Here is a 27,474-nt window from a genome sequence, read left to right as displayed (position 1 = left end):
ATCATTGTGTCTTCGATTCAGTTCGCTTTACTCAATCTGACGAATATTAAGATTCCTGTAGGATTTATCATGAAACGTTCGTAGAAAAAATACTGTGGGAAATAAAAGCCCTGGATTTTGAAACATCGTTTTTTTTAAAACTTTGATACGTTAATCAGCCAGCTATGTGTATATAATGGTTGGATTTGATGGATTAACAGATGATTTTCTTCCGAGAACTGAAAAATTCCAACGTTGTCAAGATCACTCAGCGAGCATTTGAGATATTTACATACTTTATACAGTGTTCAAAAAATGTAACAAAGTTTTTCCGAAATTTTCTAGATTCCAGTAAACAAGGAAACCTTTATTTAGACCGATTGTGACCCGACTGATCGTGACTTGTGACTGCAGATTGATATAATTCAAAGTTTCGTTCCAAAATTTATGAAACAGATGAATGATTTCGAATAAATCGAGCCATTCATTCCATCTCAATTGATCTCACGCCGCAGCCTCGCTGAATGGTTTTTAAAAGAACTGCTTCCAACACTAAATTAGAAAAGATGTCAGCGATTTTCTTTATAAAGTAAGGCTACAAGAAACCGGATCCGTAAGGTAACGCGATACGAGCGAAGACCGAAATCATCGCGCGCGTATGAAAATCCTCTTGCATTTTTGACGCACATCCATTCGGAGGGGGGATGAGATCGGACGGGATCCGTGACACTCTTCATCCTGCAGTGACTGCGAAGCCGAACACCCGTTGAAGCGAGAAGTGGAGAGGCGATCGTAATTCCCTCCGCCGAAGGGGGCTGACGAGATTCTCCCGCGCCACTCGTTCTCGGTGCACGTAGGCAAAAGGAGACCGGAAGTACGTGTCGGCCGCGATGCGTCGCCTCGTTTTGGTCCGCAGCCTTACACGCACGCATCGTGACAGGTGCACCGGGATCAGGCCTCTGTCTGAACCACCATCACCACCATCACCACCATCACCACCATCGCCACGCGTTCAGCCAAGTCCCCATTGTCTGCACAGACTGGCGACGCCACTTGCTCTCCTAATTGCGTCGTTCGGTCGAATATCGCTAGGCTTGATGGGAGGGAAGTCGGGTCGCATCCTCATTTGTTCCCCGTTACCCGAATCGCACCCTCGCTATTTGATAGGCTCCAAAACCGCACCCTCGCTCCGGAAGACAAAAAATAAATAAAATATGGTCGATAGTTTTTATCATTATTATTTCTTTTTCTATTACGAAAGACCTTGTATTTTTTCAAAATTTTACTGCAAAGTCCAGTGCCAGGGGCTGAAAATTTGAACTGAAATTGTCGTGCAAGCTCCTGAGACTTTTGGTTGAATCCAGTGACAGTTGCCCAAACTTGTGGTAAATTTAATGAGGTGAAGTTAGTAACGTTAAAGTACCGATGTATATTAAGGAAAAATCGCGTCACTTTGCACATTTAGGATTATCTGAAATTTGGTAAACAAAATATACTGATATGTTTCGAAAAGTTGACTTCTTGAAAGTCATTCGGATATTGCACGATGACGACTTTTGTCCCTGACGTTTCGTTGCGCCAACGTTACTAACTTCAGCCTCGTAAAACTGACCACTTTTAACATTCTGAATTCATATTTGTACAATTAATTACAAGTGGTCTTTTATTGTCAGTCGAACTTATACAGAATTGTCAGATTCATAGTCAATTTAGGCGAATATCAAGTGAAAACCCGTGCAATAAACGGATCGGTTGTGGTATAAAACTATACACGTTTCAACTACTATCGATCATTAAATTCATCGGAACAATTTTTTTGACCCTGTAATTTAATATGATCGCTTAAAGCACGCCCATAATCTCATCGGCATAAAGAAACATAGACGACACAAAGCGCCTCCGAATATTCCCAGACCTATCTGTAATCTAATTCCAAGTACAATTGGTAGCAATTTATCAGACTTGATATAAAGTTCAAAGGTCGGACAAGATCGATGGAGAGGCTTTGGAAGTGGAGGGGATCACTTGGATTTAAAGAACAGGGTGTCCAGCGATTCCGCGAAAGCTCTGGAGCTTTAGAAATACCTTGAAATCGATGAACCTTCGAAGTAGCAAAAAAGTATTCTGTAATCTCATTTGGAACCCGGCCAGAATTCGTCAGATTTTCCTCGCCTATTTGGACTCTTCAAAAATTGTACAAATTGCATTTTCAAGAGCTGCGTCACCGCAGCTTTTGATCAATTTGCTACTGATCGGTTGTTTTTTTTTTTTCCAAAAAGAAACGAAGAATCCAACTGGACAAAGCATCGAAGTTTGGTGTGAAAAGTTTTTTAGGTCATTCGTCAACTGGTTCACTCTTAAATCGAGGAAACGCGTGATTCGAAGTCCATGGCCTTTCCAAAGTAAAGACCGAGCTAGAGAAGCGATCATATTCTCCGTTCACACACTGTATCAAGAAACGTTTTATAGGGCTGTTAAATTTTTAACCAGAATCACGTGATACCGCAGGTATATCCACCGAGTCTATGGTATAGGAACGGAAACAAAACGATTAAAAAAAAAGTTACAGTATTTGATTGAAACATGGGACGCCAGTGGTAAGGGCGATAAAAATGTCTTCCAAGAAGAGCCGTAACTCTGTACAGCGATAAACCTCGGGTATCGTTCACGTGTCGTTACCAACCTGAAGCTACCTACACTGCCGTCGTTGTCACCATCGAGGGTTATCAGCAATTAATTCTCGACTGGCAGCACTCGAGCGTTCAAAATGCCACGATTGCCGATCGCCGCCTCGTCGCATAGCTCGGTGTCGCACCCAAAGCTCGTCTCTCCTCCGGCGGTGACGACGACACGTGAATTACCATATAGCTTCAAGGGTCCGAGAGCAGCGTTCAAAGTGGCTTCGTCACGTGCGTCGCGTCGCCCAACGCCGTTTGTACCGCGGTCACTCCGTATCTTGGAAATCGAGACTTGAGAGGTTAATTAACATCTGCGATAATTAATACCGATCCGGCCGAAACAGACCCTCGTTTATACTCGAGGTTCGAGGTTTTTGAACTCGCTGTATTATACATTTTGCCATGCACGTGGAGGAGGACGAGGAAACTCGCTTCTTACTCAGGGGTTCAATTTCTGGACCAGCTACTGGATTACTACGCCGGACTTTTCATAACTTCCCACTCTCGGGGCTGTTGAGACGATGTGATAGTCACTTCTTACCGATCGCTTTAAACGTCAGTTATTTTTACTATTATAGTAGCATACCTTTTCTCCCCACACTGAGAAAAATTTTTAGTCCTTAACTATTTTTAATCTTTACCGCAACCGCAAAATATAGTTTTAGGTAGAAAATGAAAATTAGTTTTCTTGCTGTTACGGGAAAGTCTAGTATCCGTTACTATTCTTTCTCATTACGATCGCTGTCATTATACTTTCTCGTAACTGTTGCGAAAATTTAATGCTTGTGCAACAATAAATTGACGTTAAAGCCTTGTTTAACTAAAAAAGTAGAGAAACCTCACAAACTAAGTTTGCGTTGCAATTGCCAAAAAAGGATCGACGATAGCGCAAAATGGTTACGCGTACCTCGTTTTTCGTAATTCCAACAATATTCAAACAGTTTTTTTTAACGATACCTGTTTTAATGAATTTTTCCAGTTACTGTAACAAATGAAATTTTTCACAGTGATACTATTACCGACCAAGTCCAAGTATGTGACATTTCACTCAGTCGGTAGGAACCGATCCACCGTGGCATCCTTTCATGGGGAAAAACGCAACTTGTCAGTGCCCGGTCATAATTTTCAATGCTCGATGTTTTACCACCGTGTCGAATTGATTCCGAGTTCAGTCACCGATATTTTTCAGCCGTTACGTGTCAAAACAAAGAAGAAAAAAAATAGTTCGTCATATTAGGCGACTGCGACGGAAGAGTGAGTCCGTCCTTACTCGTCGACGATGAAATCGACATGCGTCAGATGTCCGGACTGCGTGACGAGCGTAATAGTCACAATTGGAGGAAGTGGCTTAAGAGTGCCGTTCGGTATACAAACTAACGCGTTGCTGATGTAGAAAATGTACGTGCAGCATTCCTCGTTGTGCAACGTACGAAACTCTCCGTGAACGAATGCTTTATACTCATTACGTTCGATTGAATGAACAAATACCGAGAGCATAGACGATCCTTGACTCTGGGAATTAAGTATGCATCTTCCCTTGGAATTCAAGCATTGTTTGCAGTCTCTAGGCCAGCTGCTACACTCGAGGTGTTGATTCAGATTTGAATACTTGGGACCGGGATTTGGAATTAGTTATTCAGAAACCCTGGAATACTGATTTGTGGAAATTATACCAAATTACAGGTGCGTGAATCTTGCTCTTGCAAAAAAAATTTCTTATACCCCCTGTTTTCAGGCCGAAATAAAATTGAAGCCATCAAAAGTGGGATGCTTGAAACGACGAAAAGAAGAAAGCCAATTTTTTCAACAGAGTAAATTCAATTACGTTCTCAACTCGTTTCCCTGCGTCGCGAAGCCCCTTTCCTTTGTTATTTTACTCAGTCAAAACTTCCTTTCGCCGTTTCAAATTCACTGGGGTAAGCATTTCCATAGAGTCTATGGGTGGCCTGGCGATTTCCTTTTCGCTGATACCGTCTCCCCTCGTATACAACGGCTAACGACATCGCGACGCCCCGGATTTCATAATTTAACTTCGAGGTTTGTTCAGATCGTACAGTTCTCGTGACTTCGAAGCGTTGAGTAGGTGTGTCATTGATGCTACTGCACGGTGCTCAAATTTCTTGGTGATTAAGTACGTCGATTTCTCCCGACAAATTCGATAGTGAATTTTTTTCATTTCACGTGTGCTTCGAACTCTCATCATCAACGTTTCAAAAATCGTCGTTATCAGGTTTGTAAATAATTCTCTACCGCTCAAGTGGGGGAAAAGCTATTGCGAAGATGATTGAGCACGGTTCTTACAGTGTTTGAGTAGACTATTATATTACAGACTGTAACTAAGATTGATTCATAAGAATACAGCAGAAGTTCCATAAATCGTCAGAAATTAATTCTGAATTATCAGAATCTTCTATGGCTAAATTTTCGAATCTTTCACATCATAGGTTGATAAAGAATATTCTTTGATTCCGATTCTTGAATTCTACGATATAATTCAGCTATACTTGATTCGAAAAAAAAAAAAATCTCTATCTCGAGAAGAAAAGTTTGATTACTAGTCGAAAGTATATTATCGTAAATATTTCCTTACAATTGATCAGAATTCATTGATTTTATCAAATTATTCCACACAATAGTTTCTATAATATCATATCTTCGCTACGATTGTAATATAAAATAATTTCATTAAGTCTGAAAAACTTCCTTCAATTTCGTATGAAATTATTTACTACTTCGTACGGGTAAGTAGGTGTGACGATCAATTTCTCTTACTTTGTTGTGAATTTTTTTTTTTCCAAGTTGAATAAAACTGGATTAAGTATTCCGATTAATCAAGGAATCAGGTTGACAGTCAGCTTAAGGAATAACTTTCCTAGTCTCATCAGATCGACGCCACCTCCTCGATATTCAATCATTGAAAAACTTTCCCCTTGTTGAAAAGCTTAAATCCGGTCCGATTTTCATCTCGTCGAGACGAAAGTGTTCCCCGTTAAAAAAATCGTCGACTCGCATCGTCCTCGGTAAAAAAAAAAAAAAGAAAAAATTGTCCCAAACGTCTTTGGCTCCCGAATTTGCTAATTCTCATCGAGAGGCGAGTGCAGCGGCCGGATTCCCTCGCGCATTCCCAAGGCTGGGGGATGCGAGCATAACGCAAGCGCGGGTTTCTCCGTTTGCACCGCGCACATGGCCCGGATCCCCCAGGATGAGAGGAACGCGACTGATCCACGAGCACGTCTCGGCCGCTCTTCGTGGGGGCGAACGAATATTCGGTCGTCCGGAGGCCTCCGACGTCAGTACGCCCCGCGCCGCCGTAGGAAGCGTTCCTCGCGACTTCGCCCGTAGATTAGTAGAGAGAATTCTCCGCGCCGTATCGGTAGCCGCGTATCAAAGTCGCTGGAAAGCGCCGTTTGACCCTTGGAAAAGACCGGGGAACGAATCCGAGCTTTGAGCTTTCCCCCGGTTCGGTTATCGCCGTTAATTCCGCCGAGCGTGTAAGCGTGGCAATCCCTCATCAGGATTCTCGAAATCTTTTTCGCACAGCTGAACGACCGTTCGAACTTCTGATATCCGGTCTGATGTTGTTGCATCTTCGACGAAAGTTTCGCGGGAAAAATAAATGCCGACAGATCAGGGAACTCAAGGAGAGCTGATCGCTCGCTTGGAAACTCTTCGAAACCCGATGACCAGGAACGAAAAATGTGTTTCTTAGACAGCTCTTCACCTTGAATCGACACTAACGGAAGTCTGCCGGTTTGACATACGATTTTCAAAACGGAACTGTTCAGCTGAACCGGAAGCTTGAAATATTCTGTTTTCTTCAGCCGAGGAATCGACTAATTTCAATCGGTTTCACATCGAGGAAAATTGGATCCGGGTGAAATTGAATCTTCGTCGCCGAAGAGGGACTGAGCTAATTTTCGCGTTAAATACAATACCGGGTGAGATCGATACGAGTTTTGTGAAAGGCTGGAACGAGGGTTGGACTGAAGAAATAATCATCGGGGGTATCAAGGTACGAGGAGCCAAGAGTAACGGTTCCAAGTTCATTCGGTACATCCGGAGCTACCTAATTCCCTGTCTTCTTCAAGCCCGGATCCTCTTTTTGGGCTGTTTGTTTGAACGCGGGAACCGTGTAAACATACAAAAAACGCCTAATGGACTTCTGAAACAAATTCACCAGCCCTTCTTAAGACGTGTATACGCACAGTAGAGATGCTTGGACAGTTTTGAACCTGGCTCTAAAGTAAAAAGGAGAAAAACGAGTACACGGTGTGCCTGATAAACGGATTCTAAGAAAACACGACATCTGCCCGGAAGCTCGAGAGACTCGGAAAGAATCCAAACGTAAGCACGTTTCCGACTAATTGACTCGCTCGTTAACCGTTCATTTTATTCTGTATCACGAATCACACCCGCCAGAAATTTGTCCCGCTGAATTTTCCTTTATTTCTTGGAAATTTACCATCGGCCTCTTATCGCGTGTTAAATTCGCCTGCATTTATGCAATTTAGGGTCCGTATTACCGATCGTCAGTTCGGAAAGCGAGGAGGAGTCGACTAATCGTAAAAGACGAGACAAATGCCGATCGGTGAAAATGTACTCACGATTGCCGAAATGCAGGCGCGTTTTGAGGAAATTCACCGTAATCTGTATCGTTCGAATGCAGGCCGATTTATCCTACAGATACAACTATCGGAAAATCGTTTATTCGAAAGCTCATTCGGTGGATTGTATTCGTTCAATCAGCACGACGATACAGAGTCGTATACATTTATCCTAACACCGATATACCAATATAAGATGAGAGATAAACGAGACCTGAATAATTTACAAGGCCATTTTCTCCGTCCGAATTCGGTGAGTCGTTATTTCACATTGCTTATTTCCATTTCCATTAAAATTTCATGAACCTCGCGGTTCGTCGTTTCGTACTTTTATATTCCTCGAGAGCCTGCGGACACGGAGCAGATATTCCGATCCTTCCAGTCGCGCGTGGCGGTTTAAAAAACCGTATAGTATATAATATACCGAACAAAATGGACAAGCAAACAAACGATGATGGAAAAATATTCAAAGCAGAATAGGAAAACAAACTTTGACACGCGCGGATAGATGCGCGAGGTGACACGTGGCCCTTTGCGTTGATACGCGTTGCCTAAGAAGATATTAATATTACGGACCTCGAGTCACTTCCAGGCCGCAATTTTTCTTCTCGGTAATTTCTCGTTACAGCTTTGACCCGCGGCGCAGGTATAACAAACCGTGTAATTAATTTCACGATCTTCCTTGAATTTTTTATTTATTATTTTTTCCTTCTTCTTTTTGTGCGGTCTTCTCGCGTCTTTATATCCTTTCCGTTCCACCTGACGAAGAAACATCGCGTGCGAGTCTGCGGCTCTTGTTCGTTTAGGGATTTTTTTTCCCCCTTACAGTTTTTTCGAAAACTTTTCCCCACGCACACAAGATCTAAGGATGTTGTACGTTATATACACCCACACGCAACCGGTCGACGGTTACTTTCTCTTCTTTTCCAGCTTCTACTCTCTTATCTCTCTGACAGTTGGCAGGGTGGTTCGGGCTGTTAGGGTGAAAATTGAGGCCGTTTTTTCCCGCTATAATACCGAGAGCCGAGCGAATTCGTCGACGAGTTTGACACTTTGGTCTGTCTTACGGGAGAGTGGCTTCACCTTAGCATCGCGTGTGTTTGTTATCTTTAAGTCAATTTTCTCTGACTTCCTACCCGCCCGCTTTCGCTTCTATTCCTGCAGCTCGTCTTCCAATTTCATCGTATAAATTCTCCCTTACGATAGAATCAATCAAACTTTTGAGTGATTTCTCCTGGGTAATGGATCCTCCTCGATATCACCCAGCTTCCGCATCTCTCTTCGCGTCCGTCGACTTTACTTCGTAGGCTCTTTACGTTCTCCACTATTCACTGGCTGTAACACCGGACGATCGTATATCACATCCCTCGATTCTTTCCCGGAATTCGCAAATGCATTTGTATTTTCGAGACATTGTGATAAGATCGTATCGTTGATCGTGAACGCCTCAGAAAATCCACTAATTAAAAAAGATCCTGCGCATTTTTATGTAAACTGAATTATAGTTCCGAAGTGTTGCTATTATTTCGTTTATCAATAAATCAGCCTCATCATAAGCTGAAGTTCAGAAAATTGTTTTCAAATGTTGAGAAATTAGTGTATTTTTATTCAACTACCGTACAGTAAAAATTGAAAATTTAATACATGCTTTCCACAGATTTCGATGTATCGATACTCTCCACTGCAATTTAATACTCCGAAACTTTTTGTTTACTTTAATCATTTGATTCTGTGAGGGAATAAAAACGAATCTCTTATTTCAAATTGGCCTCCGCGGTTGTTTGAATATTTTCAAGTCGTCACAAGATCTCGTCTCAATTCCTGACACGTCAAAGCTGAGCGTGCGAAGAAGGGTGCGTAAAAAGCTAGCATCCCTCAAGGCAGCTTGTATACGAAGCGGGACGTCGAAGGTTCGATCCCACCGTCGAAAGAGGATCTTATATGTACCTATATAATGCGTGCGCGAAGAAGCGGGATTCCGGGACACAAAAACTCGAGGTGCAAACTCCCGGGGAGATCTCTCTCTCTCTCTCTCTCTCTCTCTCTCTCTCTCTGCATAGAAAAAAGAAGAGAGAGAAAACAGCGTTATTTGCTTTATTTGTGAAGCGAACTCGCCCGCAAGCTTTTTTTCCGCGACTGCAATGCAGACCTGCCACATTGTCCGGTTGTAATATACATTTCGCGAATCAGCACATCTGCAAATGTAACTCTTATAGGTCGCTTGATTAATGCAGAATTCTTTATTCTGGAAATAATAATTTTTTTTTTTTTTTGTTTTTTTTTTCAACGGTACGTTGAGCGAAGTTGTTCCTATAAAAAAAAGAAAAAAAAACAACAGGCATTTCATTGAGATTGGTAACTTTACGTAGGTAATACTTTTTTTCTTACCAAACGGTTATTTGTGAATATATTTGCGAGAAAATTAGTCTTCTTTAAATGAAAATGCTTTTGCCGGAGTCGTAAAAATCAGTTTACCAATTGGATGAAAAATTCATCCGCATTACAAATTACGTTTCATACAAATTAGAGTATTTTATAAATTTCAGCGATACCTAAATTCATCGTTTCCGAAAAGAAAAAAAAAAGGCACTTGATAAATAATACTGAAAAAATAAAGCCGAATCCTTCGGCAGTTTTTGTATAAAAATTTTTTGCCAAAGGTTTACCAGTTTAAACTTTCAACGTATAATTAATTAAACAGAAGTTCATTTATAAACTTTTCCCATCAAATTGAACTCGATTAACTTTTGCAGTACCGTTGAAACCTTTGGCACAACAATTTATACATCCTAAAATAAAAATGATTCATCCATCGTTGTACTTTTCGGCTGCAGGATTCCAGGTTATCATTGAAATTGCCACGTATGTATCTACACGTGGTAGATACACGTTAACGCCACACGTCCATACGCGTTCGCAGCCGATAGTAACTCCTACTCGTGAGGGTCGAAGAGATTAGACTGGACACCAGTTGCTATCGCCGTAGGCGTCCGCGTGTTCTCTATTTCACGGTGCAAATTGCAGAGTAGATTTCGCCTCACCCATAGGTGAACAAGACAAGTATCTCGGATAGGGAAGGCTGAAAACACGGTGGGGAAAAAAAAAAGAAAAAAAAAAATAGGTACGAAGCTCCGAGGGTGAAATACGAAGTTGATGATCTTGGGGAGCCAACGCGGTGACGGTTCGAGGACAACGTGAGCTAAATTAGTTGCGAATATGCACAAGACGAAGAAAACTTGCTAAGAGGATTAAAAAATTAAAACGAAGCAGGAGGTTGCAAAAGGAGAGTAAAAAACGTAGCAATAGAAACGACAAAAAAATAAAAATAAAACACCAAGAGTCGGAGAAAGTCGAGAAAGAAGTTTACTAATTTAGGACTTTCTTCGAAGGGCCGCTATGAATTGCCCTGGAGAAACTCTCCAAGACCCTGCAGCTATAACTTTTCTCAACGACCAACGGGGAATCGACCTCTCAGTCTTTTAATGCATCGGCAATTTTTTTTCCCTTTTCCTTGGTCGCGGTGATATCGTTATATTCAGAAAATTTTTCGTGGCTCACCCAGGGGTCTTTAAATATTGGTTAGATGTGCTTTTCGCTTGAATGACCGTTGATTTCTTGGAAAGAACGGCACCGTTGGAAGGTTAAAATTGTTGAAATTTCCCGCATTTTCTTTGGCATTCTGAATTTTTCTTTGCAGAAGTGTGTAATGCCAGTTTTTTAATCCTTTTGTTGCCGTTTCTGAATCATATTTTTTTCTCGGGATATAAACGCCTCTCGGGAAAACCAAATTGTGTCTTGGATATATTCTGTTAATTCGATGAAAATGCAGATCCTCCGGGGAACGATCAGGCTAATTAATTGCGCGTAGGCTCAAACAGTCGGGGGTTAGTTTCGCATTCAAACTGTACTGCGGGGAATATCTTAACCTGTATCTAGAATACGAATAGCGACCCGTTTCGCGTGTCGTGAAAATGAATTTCATAGTTGGTTTTTTCAGTAATTATGTAATTCGGCGAAATTGATTATACCAAGTTCGGGAATCCAAATACGTTAGCTTTCGAATAAGGACATAAGCTCAGTTGCGTAACTTTACTCTTTTATTTTGCTTCCTCAGATTTTAAAATCCTGCTCCTTCGATCATGTCGCAGACTTTCACCGAAAACTTCGTGCGGTGAAGGAAGAAAAAAATTAACTTATGCCGTATGTGGCAATGTAAATTTTTTTTTTCATGCCCAACAATTTTAAGTCAAAGGGTCTTGAGCAACAGTTTGATCGACAATACCAGTTAATCGGATAACGAATTCACTTTGATATAAACTTTTGATTCAAAGATATTCAGCTGATAATTTTAGAGGTATGGAATCCTCTCCTTACGATATTTCTGCACAACTTGTCGACTAAAGTATACTGAAAAGATTGCAAGGAAGAAGCCACAAAAATAACGCTCTCGAGTTAATTTGCACTAAAAATCATAAGGTATTTTTACAAAGATTTACCAAAATTCTCGTGTATTTTGAACATGCAAAGCTGTTATTATTAGTATTGATGTTAGTATTAATGATTATACTACAAAGAAGGTCCGGTTTTATATCACATTAGAAATAAATGTCTGAAATATTGAATGAGCTTGGCTTTTAGGCAATACATAAACGAATGTTTCGAAATCGGAGAACATCAATATTTTTTTTTTTTACGAAAAAATAAATTTTCGAAATTTACGAACGTAGAATGGGAAAGAAGCCCGATTAAAATAGATGGATAAAAAATTTTCACACAGATGCGCGGTAATGTTAAAGTAAGATATAATTTTCTGGATAAAACCTTACCGAAAATTTATCGAGAGTAGCAACCTTACGTGACGATTTGTATCGTCGTCAATCTCGAGTTCGACCAGATCAAAGATTGATTTCATAAAAATAGTTTCTCAACCAATGCAAGAAAGCTTAGAGGACGTGCTCACTTCGAAACTCGGGAGCTTATAAATCAGACGTCTGGAGCTTGGAATATCGCGCATCCCGTGATCCGGAGAAATGTGTAGGAGGTGATCAGGTCTGCGGAGTTTCAAATTCGCCGGGGGAGTTGAGAAAATTGAAAGAGAAAAGAGAGAAAAGCGCAGAGATGTTCGGTAAAATGAGAGGGAGGCGAGCTAGTGAAATAAATAATGATAAGGACCCGTGCAGTCGGTATTTCCGGCTCACTTTTCTTCCGGACTCTTCCATTGCACCGGCGGTCTCATCTCCTCGGAAAACACGATAGAGGCGTCCCGGTCCCGTTTCCTCCTCCTAGGTCAGGTCCGGGGAAAGCCTCGTTAATTTCCACCGTCGGGAGGACGCGCGGGTTAAAATTGCCGCGTCGTGTCGGAAAAGACGGCGCAGGGAAATCCATTAAAATTCTGAAAGCCCTCCGATTCCGGGGTATTTTACTAGCGTAAAATAACAGCTCGGTTAATAGGCGACCCCCTCGAGTCTCGCCCTCCTTAAACGCCTGCACGGGACGAAAGAGTCCTCCTGGGTGTTTTCGAGTGCGGGCCACGCCACCCTCTTCGTCATCCTCCTAACCGCTTCTTTCGCATTTTAACTTTCCGCCTTGCCGCCCAATCGTGATATCAAGGACGAACAAGAAGAAGAAAGGGAAACGCTGGAGAAACGCAAGCTTTGAAACGTGAAGAATTTTGTTCCTCGTGCACCACGGATTTTTTATGCGACCGAAAATTTTATGCATCGCGAAATTCACATCGCAACTTTTTATTGGTTTGTGCAAAATCTTTTCTCGTTTAAATTCTCAGCATGTTGGCATTGTTTATGCAATGGTCGAAACTTACGTTTCGTTTGAAATATCAAATTAATATAGTTGTCACCTCGAACTTAGACCATTCGTAAACTTAATCCACATCTCGTACACTTGGAGTGATTTTTTTCAAATTTTTTACTCGTACAAGTTTTATCGTGTCATTATATTTTGCACATTCCCTCTCAATTCACTGCTTAATGTTGAATCAGGTTCATAGTTCAGTCGAAAACGTATTAAAATGTGAAAATATTTTAGAAAACAAAAGTGTAGAATCAATAACTGATTGAAGTCCCGATAACTCTTATCAAAAAACTATCCCCTTGTTACTACAGAAAGAAAAGCAAAAATTGACAGTCGAAAATTCTGACCGTATAAATTTGGGATCAATTATCTGAGACAGATTGAATTATCGAGCACATTTTGTTAGCGTAAGATTTGCAAAGCATATTTAATTTCAACAAATAGTTAGGTTCTTTTTGTTCTTACATAAATTCTGCAAAAAATCACTCGGCATGGAGTTTTGATATACCATGAATACATTTTAAAATATAGCAGTAGTTATTTCTTAAATGCTACTTGCCTTTATTGCTCGATTCAAGAGCTGAGTGAAAATTTACGTTTTGGTCGTTGTTAGATTATTCATTTTTAAACAGACTTAATCACCGCTAACTTCCATCTCGTAACAAAATAAGTTGTATTCGATGTAATATCGAATATGCAATAAATGTTTGCAACTTATTTGACGAATGCAGCATACTACAATGTCTCAAAAATTATTAATCATTAACATTGTATCTTATTTTTTCATATACCGAGAACGGACATTACTTCGACCTATAATCGATCAAAGCTTCACTTTTCCGATTTTTACTTCGTAATCCTCCGCTCGGGCATGGTTCTCACTGGACTGTACGTTCGATAAATCCTCAACTTTCTTCAATTCCAAAGGTAACAACGAGCCCCTTTTTTTATTTCCAGGCAAAGTCGCGAAATCGTCGGAAACACTCAAAATGGCAAGCTTCTCTCGGCGCATTTTTGGTGGCTTCGACTGAGGCGGCCTCGGGCCCCAGAACGAGACACACGGGATTAGGGGCTGTTGTCCCTTTGAGGGTGGGGCGAAGGACGGGGGCCCCTCGGGTCAGGGGCGACTCAGGGCCCGTGGGATGGTCTCGGGGTGGTGCCCCTGCGTGCCGCTTGGGCGTCGGCAGCTTCCGCCCCCGCAGAATCCGAACATCAACGGAAACGGGGGTCCATTCACCGTCAGCGCCGCGACGGATCACTCAGAGATGGTGCAGATGTTCTACTACGAGAACCGGGGAAAATGCTGCAAGAAACTCCTGCGGTACAACGGATATCCAAACAAGGTAAGCTCCAAATATCGAATGATGCCAGCCATCTGGTAGCAGAAAAATGCGGGCTCGATATTTAACGATAGAAGTCCTTCTTCACCGTGTATTTTACTCGGTATCAATTCATCCTTCCTAAACAGAAGTCGAATCACTCTTGCAAGAAGTTTTGTGCCTCGACATGTCGGTATATTTCAGCTAAACCGACCAGCTGTTAACTCAGTGCGACGCCATATTGCTCTGGTCGCGTCTCTACTTTGGATACCGATAATTAGTTATCGCGTTCAGTTCTGCGTTTCATGATTATGAAAGGCTTTCACACCCAGAGAAACTTGGCTATTAACTGCGAAAGAACGATTCTATTCATAAAACTTTTCAAACTGCTACGAATTTTTCAACTTATTCAATAATCGTTTCGTGTATCCTAAATTACAAAAGAATTGCTCGAGTGATTTGGACGAAGTTTTAGGATTCGTCAAGTACTTGGTGGAAACGTGTCACGAAACTCTTGAAATTTGTAACATTTCTGATAATGTATATTCTGGGTTTCGAACGAACGGCTAAATTGATCTGAATGCAATTTGAGGAGAGGATCAACTATTTATAGCTGACACATTCATTCTCAGATACGCCATCATTTTTTTAAATATCTTTCGACTTTTAGGTACAAAATAGCGGCAGCCCAACTATGAAAATCTATCGCTTGAATTAACTAATCAAATATCGCATCATCTCGGATAATTTATTAGTAGGATCTACATCATTGAGTAATCCAATTTTATTGTTTCGTTATTTACTTTTTCTCAATGTATTTCGATTTCTAGTCACGGTAAAAAGAGACATATCCCAAAATCACTCCTGAATATAACTTGTTTATTTCTCCGATTTCTATCGTACAATATTTCGAATCAATTCCTATTTTTATTTTTGAAAAATACGAGTTGAACATTACCAACAAATTTTTTGTCAAGGTTTTTTGATATTCGAAAAAATTACTTGATCTGCAAATCAACCGATTAGAATGATTTAGTCAGACTCCTCGTCGTGTGTTAAAACTGTTTGGAATACTGTGAGAAAAGGTAGTGATCACTAAAAATAAAATCGTTTGTCAGTTAATATGAACATGTTTCTTTACATAATTCCAAATTTAGTTGCTCTTATTCCGAATACTCACTCAATACTTATGAAAAAAAAAATAAATAAATAAATAAATGCTCTCATAGTTTCGTGTAAAAATAAATCTTTTCACCGGATATCTTTCCGCCTAGTCGTAGTTGAAGCTTCCGATCATTTTCATAAAATATTCCATCTCCGAACAACGTTTACCGATTTGTTCAGTGGTGGCGAGGCAGGTGACATTTCTCGGTGGCGGTATCTCGACAATATTGTGCGGTGGAGTTAGAAATATATTGGAAATATCGATGGAGGTTTTCCTTGGGTCACCTCGGGAGCAATAACTCGATAAATTCCGCTCTGAACAACTGCAGAAATTGCAGAAATTGCATCGAGTTACGAGGAAAGTAAGTCTTGAGCCTCTTGGCGCTTGGCAGAATGTCAGAAGCCGGCTGCTGTCGCATTGTTACCTTCCAATCATGCCACGCCGGTTCCTTCCAACGGCTTCGACCGATCGAGGAACCAATTTATCCGTGAGGAAAATATCTCGATCACTCCGTATAATTACTTGCAGAACTGTAGAAGCGGGCGAAATTACGAAACTGTTGCTTCGAACTCTGCTGTGCTAGGATAAAAATATCTGTCATCGCAGCGTGAAAAATAATTCCCTTATAGAGATATCAACATCGAATGATATCTGCAATTAAAAAAAAACTGACATATTGAAACCGATTTCAACATATCGCGGCTCACTTGTTTTCTGGTTTCTTGCAGTTTGTCATATAAATGTGACTAGAGACATCATTGTTAGCGATGCCTTGATAAAAAATACTCCAATTCCCCAGTGAAAAATTCAGAACTCGTTCACGATGAAAGTGATCACGAGTACATTAAAATCGGTCAAGCAATGCGATTTTTTCGTTCGAGAAATTATTTTGTAATGAAATCTTTTCAATGTCACAAATAATCGAGGTATCGTAGATGAAATTTATGGTTTTTAATTTTTTCTACGTGAGGGAAATATCGTTTCAATTAAATTAAACACGATGGGCTTGAGTCGCACTTTCAAACCATTGTTATATCACATTTCTGTGCGTTTGGCAGATCCTTAAGATGCAATGATACAGCCTAGTTTTGCTGACGAGAGCTAAATCCCGAGTGTTATTTTCGCCCGCGCTGGGCAATATTTTACTGATTTGAATAATTACGGCATTCGCTTTCCGCCCTCGTTCCTCTCAGCCTGCAGAGTTGCTTTCTCGCCAGGGACAAATCTGCGACTCGTCAAGCGCAACGAGATATCCCGAATTATCCCAAATGTCACGTGAAAACTTTGTAAGTTTCTTACCTGCTCCCTCTCTCTTTCTCTTCTCTTTCTCTGCAGACCACGAGGTCGATAGGGATTTGCCTGCCTGCCTCAGTTACAGCTTATTTGGTTGCCCAGAGACGTGACATTCGTTGCAGCTGAGCTTTGAACTTATTCGCGAGGAGCCATTTACTTGGAAATCAAAAGAATGATTCCCATGCGTTAAAATTGATTTCGAGTGATTTCTTTGATTTCTATCTCGTTGTGTTAGTTTAGCTGATTTATATCGTGCCGAGTCACTTCTATTGACTTACATGCTACCCATGGTTTCAATGATTTTCGAAGAGTTGAGGCGATTTTCAGTGGTTTCCGGATTGGATAGAATCACGAGAATTCACCTGCAACGTTGGGAATTCATTGGAAATCATACTTAACGTAAACTGGAGATCAACGAAACCACATGATAGGATAGTAATCGGTAGAACGCTAATGGATTGAAACCATTTGCCCTTTATCGCAAGACTTGCAATTCGAATTGATCTGTAAGCGTTTCCAATAATTTTAGTTATCTCGATAGATTTCAAAAAGTATTTCAGTCATTTAAAAAAATTGGTTGGTTAAAAATCAATGCCGATAATTAATTTGAGTCTTTATCGTATTATTCTATTACTAACCTGCAAATATTTCTTCAAATGTACAAGAATAAAAAATACTGGAATGATAAACAAAAACTTGGAAATATTAGCTTCATTTTAAATTTCTTATGAACGGTTAAAAATCTAATAGATTCGTTCGATTTCTCTCTACAATGACTCATTTCATTCAAACAATTAGTTTATAAAAAGTCGCTAAGACAGATTTTGTAACGTTGTAAAATTAAATATTCAACGTAGAGAAAAAGTGTGTCAGTGAATTTGTAAAAAATAATCTTCCGAATAAAATGAGCCATCATTAGGTGAAACCAAACAAACGATCCAGATTCCAATCCATTCTGACGTGGTTTATTTAATAAAGCATCGATGTCTGAGCTTTTTTTTTTGTAATTTGCAGCGTGTTCAATTTTGACTTTTACAAAGCAATCTTCATAGTTGACGAATATTCACTCAATGTACGAATATCTCGTAACGAAATTGATAAAAAGTATCGATGTTTGTCCAACGAACCTTTTGAGATTTCCCTGGTTAACTATTCTATTTCAAAATGTGAAATTTACGACTTCCTTAAGGGACCAGCCCTCCCGCACGTATATATTTCTCAACGCCGGGAAAACAAATAAAACCCATCGAAAAATATTTCATTCTAATGATTTTTTTTCTCTGATTGTAATACGCGGTTTTAAATAATTAATCCGAGCCTCGAGTTCAGCTCCTCGACTGTCTCGGGTGAAAACCTCGAGTCGACTCGTCGAAAGACGATCCGACGGGTGCTTTGAATATGGAATTTTTTTGGCCGTCGGAGAGCCAAGAATCCCGCTGCAGTCTCCGTCGTATCAGTTTTATTCCGCACTCCGAAGGTAGTTTCTCTTCCCTTTTCCAGCACGATTCAACGCATTCTTCAAATTTATTTTAACCTCCCCTTCGCTTCCTCATTCTTCTCAGTGTATTTGGGATCCCTTTATTGCTTCCCAACGTTCCCGAAGCTACGGGAAACGCGATTCCCTCTCACTTCTTCAACTAACTTTCGAAGACCTGTCTGGATAGTACCTAGAATCACGTCTGCACTCGGTTCTTTAGTGGCTGATGCATCGCGCGTGTGCCGCAAATGTTGCACCACTTAACGAGCTCCCCGCAATAAACTTTCAATGATCGCTGATGGGAAGCGGGTAAATTAGTTAGAAGCTCTTCGATCTCAACCCTTTATTAAATCCTTATTACTATTATTATCATAAGCAAAATAATTAACCAGAGAAGGTAATTCTCTGTAACTGTAATTAATCCCCCTACCGCCAGTTTAATTAATTCAACCGAATTACACTCTGTTTGATATAAACTTGTCGAATTTGAGTATTCTTATAAATTTAATTATACAATGTGATTATTGTACTAAACGAATGACGGTCAAGTGATTATATTCGAAGGATACGTTCTTCTTGTATCCAATCAAATATTAAGTTCATTTATACTTCTTTGATAAATGTTCGATAGTTTCTCATGCAAGTTCATTTAAAACGCTGGACTCAAATTCTTAGAACGATTCGTTTAGTTGTTTCGTAAAAATATTCGATCAAATCGAACCACAACGAATGAATTCATTACATTCAAGTGACGAACGACATTTGCAAATTGCATCGAAGTAAACTAAAAGGTGAAGTGGTTCGTTAGGTAAATCAAGTAAATGTAATTACTCGCCATTTAAATGCGGCGCATTTTCTTCCTCAGCGTGGGAAAATTGATGCAGAGAATCAATGTATCGATTCGATATCCGAATAGCCGTTATATGCCGAGGGCAAACAGGGTGAATCAACATCCCAGCTCCACTTTCGAACTCGGGTAATGTCTCGAGTTTCTAAACTTTTACAGGGTTTTCGAAATTCCTTATAGAAAATAACCATTCAACAGTAACCGTCTCTTCTCCGATCGGTGCAGAATCAGTTCTGGAATTTGTTCCACACCAAAACAATTATCTCTCTAATTTTTTCAAACAGTGAGTCGCGTAAATTCATTAGCGGAATCCCAGTTTATCCAGAAGCGAAAAAATGTTGGCCTAAATTTTTAAACCAAGGTGTGACTCTGGGTTGATTTTTTCTTTACGATTTTTCGTGTCTTATTGATCAGTTTCTCTTTTTCTTAGTCTTCAGTTTTTTTTTTTTTTTGTAAAAACACCTTCCACGACGATTTTTTTCCGTCTTCTTTCTCGGTAAATACGTCGACTGAAAACTGAAACGCGCGCACTCTGCGCAGCATTTTAAAGACTTATACTTATGGCCTCCACGTCGTTAAAGTTTGAAAAGCTTCTCCCTCTACCCCCTCCTTCCACCCCTAATTCGCATCCTCAGCCCGAGATGCGCACGTCTAACTTCCTGCAGCCACTCTTAACTACTACCATCAAATATCTGGAAAGACATAACGCGCAGATCCATTCCGCTCATCTTTATTTGATGATTTAATGTAAAAAATGTCTGCGAAAATGGATCTGAATTTTTCATACGAACCTTATCATATTTGGATAACCGATCATTTAGTGAAATAAACGGTTGATGAGACACGTTAAAAAATCGACGTGCTCTTCCGTTTATCCGAGGATAATTAACATGGTCGAGAGTTTTTGCTGTACCCGTAAATCCACCCGTAAAAATTGAACGAAATTGAATTTTTCGCCGTATTCCCTTCGTCACATTATTCACTTTGATGAACTTTTCTCATCCGGTAAAATATAGCAGAAGAATGGAATTGTGCTTTTTGTCTTGAATAAGTAATTAGTTGCCGAAGTTTCTTTTTCTTTTTATGTGCCAGTTTTTTCTTTCTCGTAAATCTGTGGAAACATCAAAGCTTGTACCGTATTACACGAATATTTCGGTTAATTGGGTTGCAATGATTTATTTGTACCGTTTATATTGACTCGGAAATTACTTCAAGTTTCCCGTTTGACATTTTGCTCAACGTTTCTTGATACGTAAAGAATGTGAGATGATACTCATTTCCCAGACCACACATACGGGATTCTTGATATTCGATTCTGCAAACAAAAATTATTTTAAATCTCCACGTATTCCATAAAAATCATCCCTAATATCCACCGTACTTACGACGTAAATTAATCATCGGATGAAATGTGAAAACTGCAAGGAACGGCTGTGCAAAGCAGAACGAGTATTCTAAATTTCAGTTAAGCGAAAGAAATAATCACGAACTCATTTTTAAACTGGCAACGAGATTATGAGCCTACAATAAATCAAGGAATAAATCAATCATGAAGTTTTAATTCCGTACAGAAGAATTATATGCAGGGGAACGTGGGACACGACGGACCCCTTGACAAATTTGCAGAAAAGAATAAAAAAAAAAAAAAATGTATTGTATAATTTTTTTGAGGCGGTCCGTCGTACTCCGGAATCTTTTTTCTTCTATATTATGGCAATATAACGATGAAATTTTACGAGATAGATCGAAACAACTTGTACCCGGTGTTTAAAAGCCCCAAAAAATAGTCAACGGCTTAGGGGTCCGTCGTACCTCAGGTTCCCCTACAATAATTCCAGGCACTCATTGTCAGTCAGTCGACTTGGTAAAATATAATTACGTCCACCCATCCGTGAAATTGAATCACCATGAATCAAGGGATCACGTTAAATTTTGACTCGATCCGCGGAACCTTTTCAGCCCAGAAACAGAGTCTGTACGGAGCTTTCACAAAAGCCCGACCCACCCAGGGGCGTAACTAGTCATTTAGGGACCCCGAGACAAGGACTCAATTTGGGCCTTTTGGGTAAATAATGAAAAATATTTTTCCGGAGCCTGTCCTTCCACGCTTCATCAATTTGATCCCAATAACACAGTAAGATATACGATTTATGCATTATTTGCCGTTGTTAGGCAACTGACAAGTCGTTAGATTGGCTGAAATGACACGTTGGTATCTAACGGCAAACTAATGAACTATAACCAAACCTCAGGGAATGCATCTGAAAATACGATACGAAAACAAAAGAGCAGACATCACGATAAAGAATCCGAATTATATAGCAATTGCATTTTTCACCCCCAGTCTTGGGCCCCGCGGCATTGCTCCTGTTACGCCCCTGGTCCTACCTCCCGAACGAGTGGAAAACTGTGTAGAATCCATTGTTTAGGACATAATGCTTGCGTAAGAACTATTCGGGTCTTTGGGAGGTGCGTAAAACCGCGGTATGCGTAATGCTGAAAAATGAGTAACACTACTCGAGCCGAAGAAAGAGGCGGTTTTAATCCATCACCGAGGCATAATGTTTAGTGATTAACGAGCGGTGCCACCAACTTAACACCGTGACACGTGTTTTGTCGGTTGACAGTGGCGCCACCGGGTCCCAAGGCATTGTGCCCTGGTCCCGCCGCCTGTGGAGCTACTGTGATTAATCGTAACCCGAACCCGTCCACGTGTAACGATCGATGTGTGGATGCGTATATCCGTACCTGCCCTTAATCCACAGGGCGTAGTCGTGCCCTTGCGTGAAATCCGCCGGGGGAGTTATTTTTGAGGGCTTCTGCAGTGTTATAGTATAATTTATCGTACGGCAGCAAAGGACCGCTTACGCACAATTGATTCAATTTTTTAATACACGTACGTTAAATTTAAACTCAGGTGTGGGACGATCGTACACGCGATCGGACGAAAATCAAGTTTGCAAAAATTTGCATTAAAAATAATAAAAAAAAAAAAAAATAAAAAACTTATTTGTTCCGATGGTTCTTATCGTTGGTAAATGATTTTTTTCGTTCCTCTTGAAACGGTGTTTCGGAATCACAAACTTTTGTATGGTTATTCAGATTCAACGGATTCTATATTCTCAGATTATTTCCAAGCCTTCTTTGCAGAGATATAATTTACCCTTTCAAAGCTTTATTTTATAGTTTCTACATTTTTTAGTCTCCCTCATCTGATAAGCAAATATGAATAAATACATATATCATATTGCGTATTGTTCATAAACTTGAAAATTAATTTCTCATACTGTAAAACCTGTGTAGTTTTGTACTTTGTCAACCTCAATTTATTGCGTGTTTAACCAACAGTAATATTTGATCGAGATTACGATTGATCCTTGGTTGAGAGTATATTTTCGATGGCTTGTTCGAAATTTGATATCTAAATCACCATTTTTAAATTCTATCCGTCAAGTTTTCCCTTTTTTATAAACTCGATATCGTAGCCTTTCGATTTTTTGATCCTTCTATATTTTTACCGCCACTCTTGCCACGAACTCGAACCAGCCGAATCTTCATTAACGCCGTATATATATATATATATATATATATATATATATATATATATTAGATGTTCTGTAAATGTATAATTTCACTGCATCCTGGAGAAAAACCTCATATACGCGATGCGGGCTCGACAGAATCCAGCGAGGTATCTTTTCCGTGTGCGTAGAGATAGGGTATATCATTATTCACGAGTGAATGAATCCGGTTCCAGGGTTTTAAATCCAGACCCAAGAGGCGGCGGGTTAGGCGACGGGGAAAGTAATTAGTTTTTAACAAGCAGAATACCCCAGTCTCATTAACGTCCCGTGCGTACGGTGGCAGGCCGGCGCACCAGACGAGCGGAAAGAAGAAAAAGAATAGAAGAGAAGAGAAGAAACGAAAGGAAAAGTGAGCGTCGAAGGGCTGAGTTGAAATGGCCGCGTTTTAAGGACGTTGGTCCAGGAGAAATTGATACTTTCTTATAATTTTTTAACGAGGTAGTCGAACATTGACCAATTATCAAATTGTTGTATTCGTAAACTACGAAGATCTCTTTCGAAATGTACGGAAATCGAAAATAATGTAATCTGCAAAAAGAAGCTTCGTTTCAAATCACTTCAGCATTGTTAAAATTCACTTTGCGGTAAGTCGTTTCGTTCCGAGGACTATTTTTTACAAGTTTGCTAAAACAGATTCTCTTGTACATCAGCAGTCGGTTTAATATTGCGATTTGATCGTCACAATCAACATCGAATATATAAAACTGCGAAATTGAATATTCAACGATGCCAAGACGATAAAAAAAGTGTTCGATCGACTCTGTCGAAAATAGTCGTAAATCGTAGAATAAAATCGAACCATTAATCTTCCGAATGTTCAACTAATCTAAATCGACTTGAAACGAAGCATCCATAATCCAAGCATAATTTGCTTACAACTGCGGTATTTTTTCATTCTTGCATTCCTAAGAGCGATCTTCCCAGCTTAGGAACATATAAGAACTCGATGAATACTCAATGTACGACTATCTTTTAACAAATCCAAGAAAAAGTATCGGTTCTTGGTCATCCAACCTTCTCATTAAGCCTCGTTTCCAGCCGGGCTGCCCGCCTGAAGACCGAACACTGCGATATGCGGGGGAGAATCGGAGAGGATCCCATTCTGTTTCCATGGCGACCGACCTGAACAACACCCTCTACTCGCACCCGTCAAGGGGGCTGTTCTGCGCTCTGCGGGGGTGGACGGGAGCCTCGACTAAGCATTGCTTTCCGATTATACCGATATAATAGTTATCCCTACTCGATTTCGGACTCCTCCATGCTGCCGGGGTCGCGCCTGATGCAGGAACACATTTCAATTTCCGCAGGACACCGCCTTTTCACCCTTTGACGCGTTCCCTGCCCCAAGTTCACGAGTCGAACAATTTTTCGACAAGAGTCCAACGGGTCACATTTGATATGGACGGGGAATTGGATGAGTGGATTTTTTTTTATTATCTGGAGATTCTTACGATGTGAATGAATTTAGCTTGCATTAGAGAGCTTCTGGTTTGTTTTATCTTTTAGCTAGGACTAATTCACTGTACCTAGATACTTTAGTACTATTGTCAACGAATGCAGGACACTGATAAATCCAGGTGTTTTCACCTGACGATAGTCGCCGCATGTATATTCTTCAGTTGGATTTCTTTGTGCGCCGTTTCGACGAGCTTCCAATCACGTCGCATTGGAAGCTCAGATAGAAGGACAGTGTATAAATAGCTGTAAACAATTTGTTCATCCGAATACTGAGTAGATTGGTCTCATTTTTTCCCAAGATTCCATGAGACTTGATGATACATCTACCGTGGCTTTAGAAAGTGAAAAAATGGGTTCGTTGTTTCAATTCAAGTGTGAATGCGTTGAGAGAATCACAAAGAACGATCATGAAGAACTTCTTTCCACGGACAACCGTCGATCGTATCATTAATTGATCGATGCCTCGAGTGCTTTCCACCAATTTTGGTTGCTGAAACAGTTAAGTATCCATTGATTCGCTTTTTGTCTGCTTTATTCTATCCCCTTATCTTGTGCATATCCCTGTGTCCTAGGTCAATCAGGATTTTCCCATTTCATTACGTCAACCGTAAGAGGGTCGCTGTGTGAAAAGAGGCAGTTTCGGCACTTCTTGTTGCTTTCAACAAAGCCATCCCCGCCGACTGTCAATGTGGAGAAAGGTCAGGTCGTTAAGTCAGTTTCGTCGAGCATTTGGTGTAAGGACCGTAATCGATAGTTGAATAATTAATTTATGCTAAAGAATTCCTGAAATTTCTTTGATCGGTTCTCACTTCGCTAGCTCGGTCCCGCATCTGGTGCCTGTTTTTCTAAAATACACGGCCTGATGGAAGCGCCTAAAAACGCTGGAGTAGCTTCTATAATCCGGTAATTTGTAAAACGAACGGTTTATGCTATCGCTTGGATCTAATCTCACTCCGAACTCAGCTGCATAGATGAAAAAATCATATCAAGCAAACGAAATGGTACAACTGAAAATCACTTGACGACATCTTTCGTCAAGGTAAGCGTGAGTTATGAGCTAAAGTCAATTAAAACGAGCATGCGATTCGTTCCATTTCTAGATAATATACTTTTCTGAACAAGACATGCACCTTTGCATCGGTTTGGCGATGCTGTTAGGCATGTACAGTTCGGACCGTTACCTAATGGTGCCGGCAGTTTTAGTCGGCGCCACTTGTTCCTAACGAGCCTTTTTGTCTGAACCCCTTGCGAAACCTTTTGTAGCCAGGACCTCATCGCCCCTGACCTAGGCCTCTAACCCCTTTTCCACTTTACCCCGGATGATGACGAAGCGTCGTTCCGCACCGCTTCTGTAAACCTCGTTATTGTTTACCCGGTAGGCAGCTTATAGCTGGTTACGTCTGCGTTCCACTGTACTCAACACCTTGTGTGTAACGCGTATATCGATTGCTACGACCACCCAATGCTCTGGCCACTGAGCTTGTTTTTCGAAACCACTTCGCGGCGTTCCATCGAGACGAAGGTATAATATTGTGAAAACAGAATCATTTATAACGTCAGTCGGCTTCCAAATCGTTTGATCCTATTTTTCTCCAGATTCTTACCACGTGTTATTGGATATTCGTACCAGTTGTGGCCATATTCATCAGACGTAATCTGAGCTTATGGCCACAGATGGTATACCTGGAGGTGCTTCGTTCCGTGTAAACACGACCAATTTTCAACCAACAAAGTGTGCCGAATATTGAAAACTTGTTTTACATTTCAGTCGTACGTACGAATCGAGTGATCGAAATGGTTAAACGCCAAATTGATGAACACAGAATTCTATAAAGCTGTCCACAGCTGGCACAGTGACCACAAATGGTACGACCACTCAACAACTTCAGCGACTCTGGTGCTGGGCTGGGCAACAGATCGAATCTGAGAATGGTCACTGCGCCGGGGTTCGTTAGCCGGTCGAATTCCGCGACGCTGGAAACCGATATGGAATCCATGATTGGCTTTGTTTGAATAACTTCCCAGCGAACTGGAATACTTACCCCATTGGCCCTCGAGAGGTGTACGAGTATGCTTACCCAAACAAACTCGGAGACCACCCGAGGAGGGGGAGGAGGCACCTTGTGAAAATATGGCCCGATGAATATCGGTCATTTTGCCCGGTTCCACGAATCTCCGCCGTCCGCGCCCTCGATCGAAAATGGAATAACAAGATCATGGCACCGTGAGCAAGGGTTCAAGCACCGCCGGAAATTGCGGAGTCTCTGAGCTGGCGGTATTGGTCACGTCATGAAAAAGTCATGTTCACCAAATTAGGAGGAACTTGCGGTGAATTTTTATCGAAGACATTGGGCTTGGAACGGTGCTTGCGACAAGATTCGTGGGGAAAGAATCAGTTGGATTTCTTTTCCTCAGTGAAATTCATCGTCGCGTTGCGAGATAATCTATTCGCATTATGTCGAAGATTACCGGGTGAAAAATTTAACCGGCGAGAAATTCCTTGAAAGAAAACTTGTCGAGGTATTCCAATAATTAAAGCACTATTAATTCCAGCTTGTCGTTGTTCTTTCGCCATCGCGGCAAGATTTTCTCTGTACCGGGCGAATAATTTGAAATAATTTGAAATAATTTGCATGTCTAACGATCCGTGGGAGTTTCAGGTAGAGAATACGGTGCGATTTAATAAGTCGTTAAATCGGTAGTCAAGAAGGCACTGGGGCAAATTCAGATTAACGACTGCTACCTTGTTTCGCTGTTTAATTGTTTGTTACGAGGCTTTTTGCAAATTAATGGACGAGTCGCGGATTAATTAGTTCTCGGCTTTATACGATAAAATTACCCTGGGACTTGGGATTGATCGTCGTGTACTAAAAGCCACCCATTCATCACCTCCGCGCACTTGTTCCTGTAACTCACGTATGCATGCACATCATCTACGTGTATAAACTAAGCTCGTTATCAATTACGTCGCGTAAAAGCGGCCTGCAAAAAACTGTTACATCGACACGTGCAGCTCTCTCTACAATTCTAGACGAGCATCGCTAATCATCATCCGAAACAACATTTGATTAGACACCACCTGTCGTCGTCTCGTAATTGCGTTAAAATCAAAATTACACATCCGCACCCTGCGCGCCCATTGGCAAATATTTAGCAATGGCTTAACGAGGCTTAACCGTAGCGTAGCTTATTTGATGGATCGATATAATTGGAAAGACACATATCTCGGGGTTCGTGTTCGAGTGTTTATCCTCATTCA

The 27,474-nt window shown here is 40.7% G+C and overlaps 1 protein-coding gene across 3 annotated transcripts in view; it reads left to right on the top strand.

The window, feature by feature from the left end:
- The first annotated feature begins 5,969 nt into the window (after window positions 1-5,969).
- The window catches only part of LOC124302623 (uncharacterized), a 43,740-nt gene continuing 22,235 nt past the window's right edge, over window positions 5,970-27,474 (top strand). For all 3 annotated transcript variants that reach the window (XR_006907748.1, XM_046758971.1, XM_046758957.1), the window contains exons 1-2: window positions 5,970-7,001; window positions 14,030-14,415. Coding sequence is in view for 2 of the 3 variants with exons in the window: in XM_046758971.1 (XP_046614927.1) it covers window positions 14,215-14,415 (201 nt within the window). In the remaining variant the exon portion in view is untranslated. The remainder of the gene's footprint in view (window positions 7,002-14,029; window positions 14,416-27,474) is intronic.

The sequence above is a fragment of the Neodiprion virginianus genome, chromosome 1, assembly GCF_021901495.1.
Source record: "Neodiprion virginianus isolate iyNeoVirg1 chromosome 1, iyNeoVirg1.1, whole genome shotgun sequence".
Taxonomy (NCBI): Eukaryota; Metazoa; Arthropoda; class Insecta; order Hymenoptera; family Diprionidae; genus Neodiprion; species Neodiprion virginianus.
Note: the sequence above shows the minus strand (reverse complement) of the source record. Positions and strands in the feature narration are given on the sequence as shown.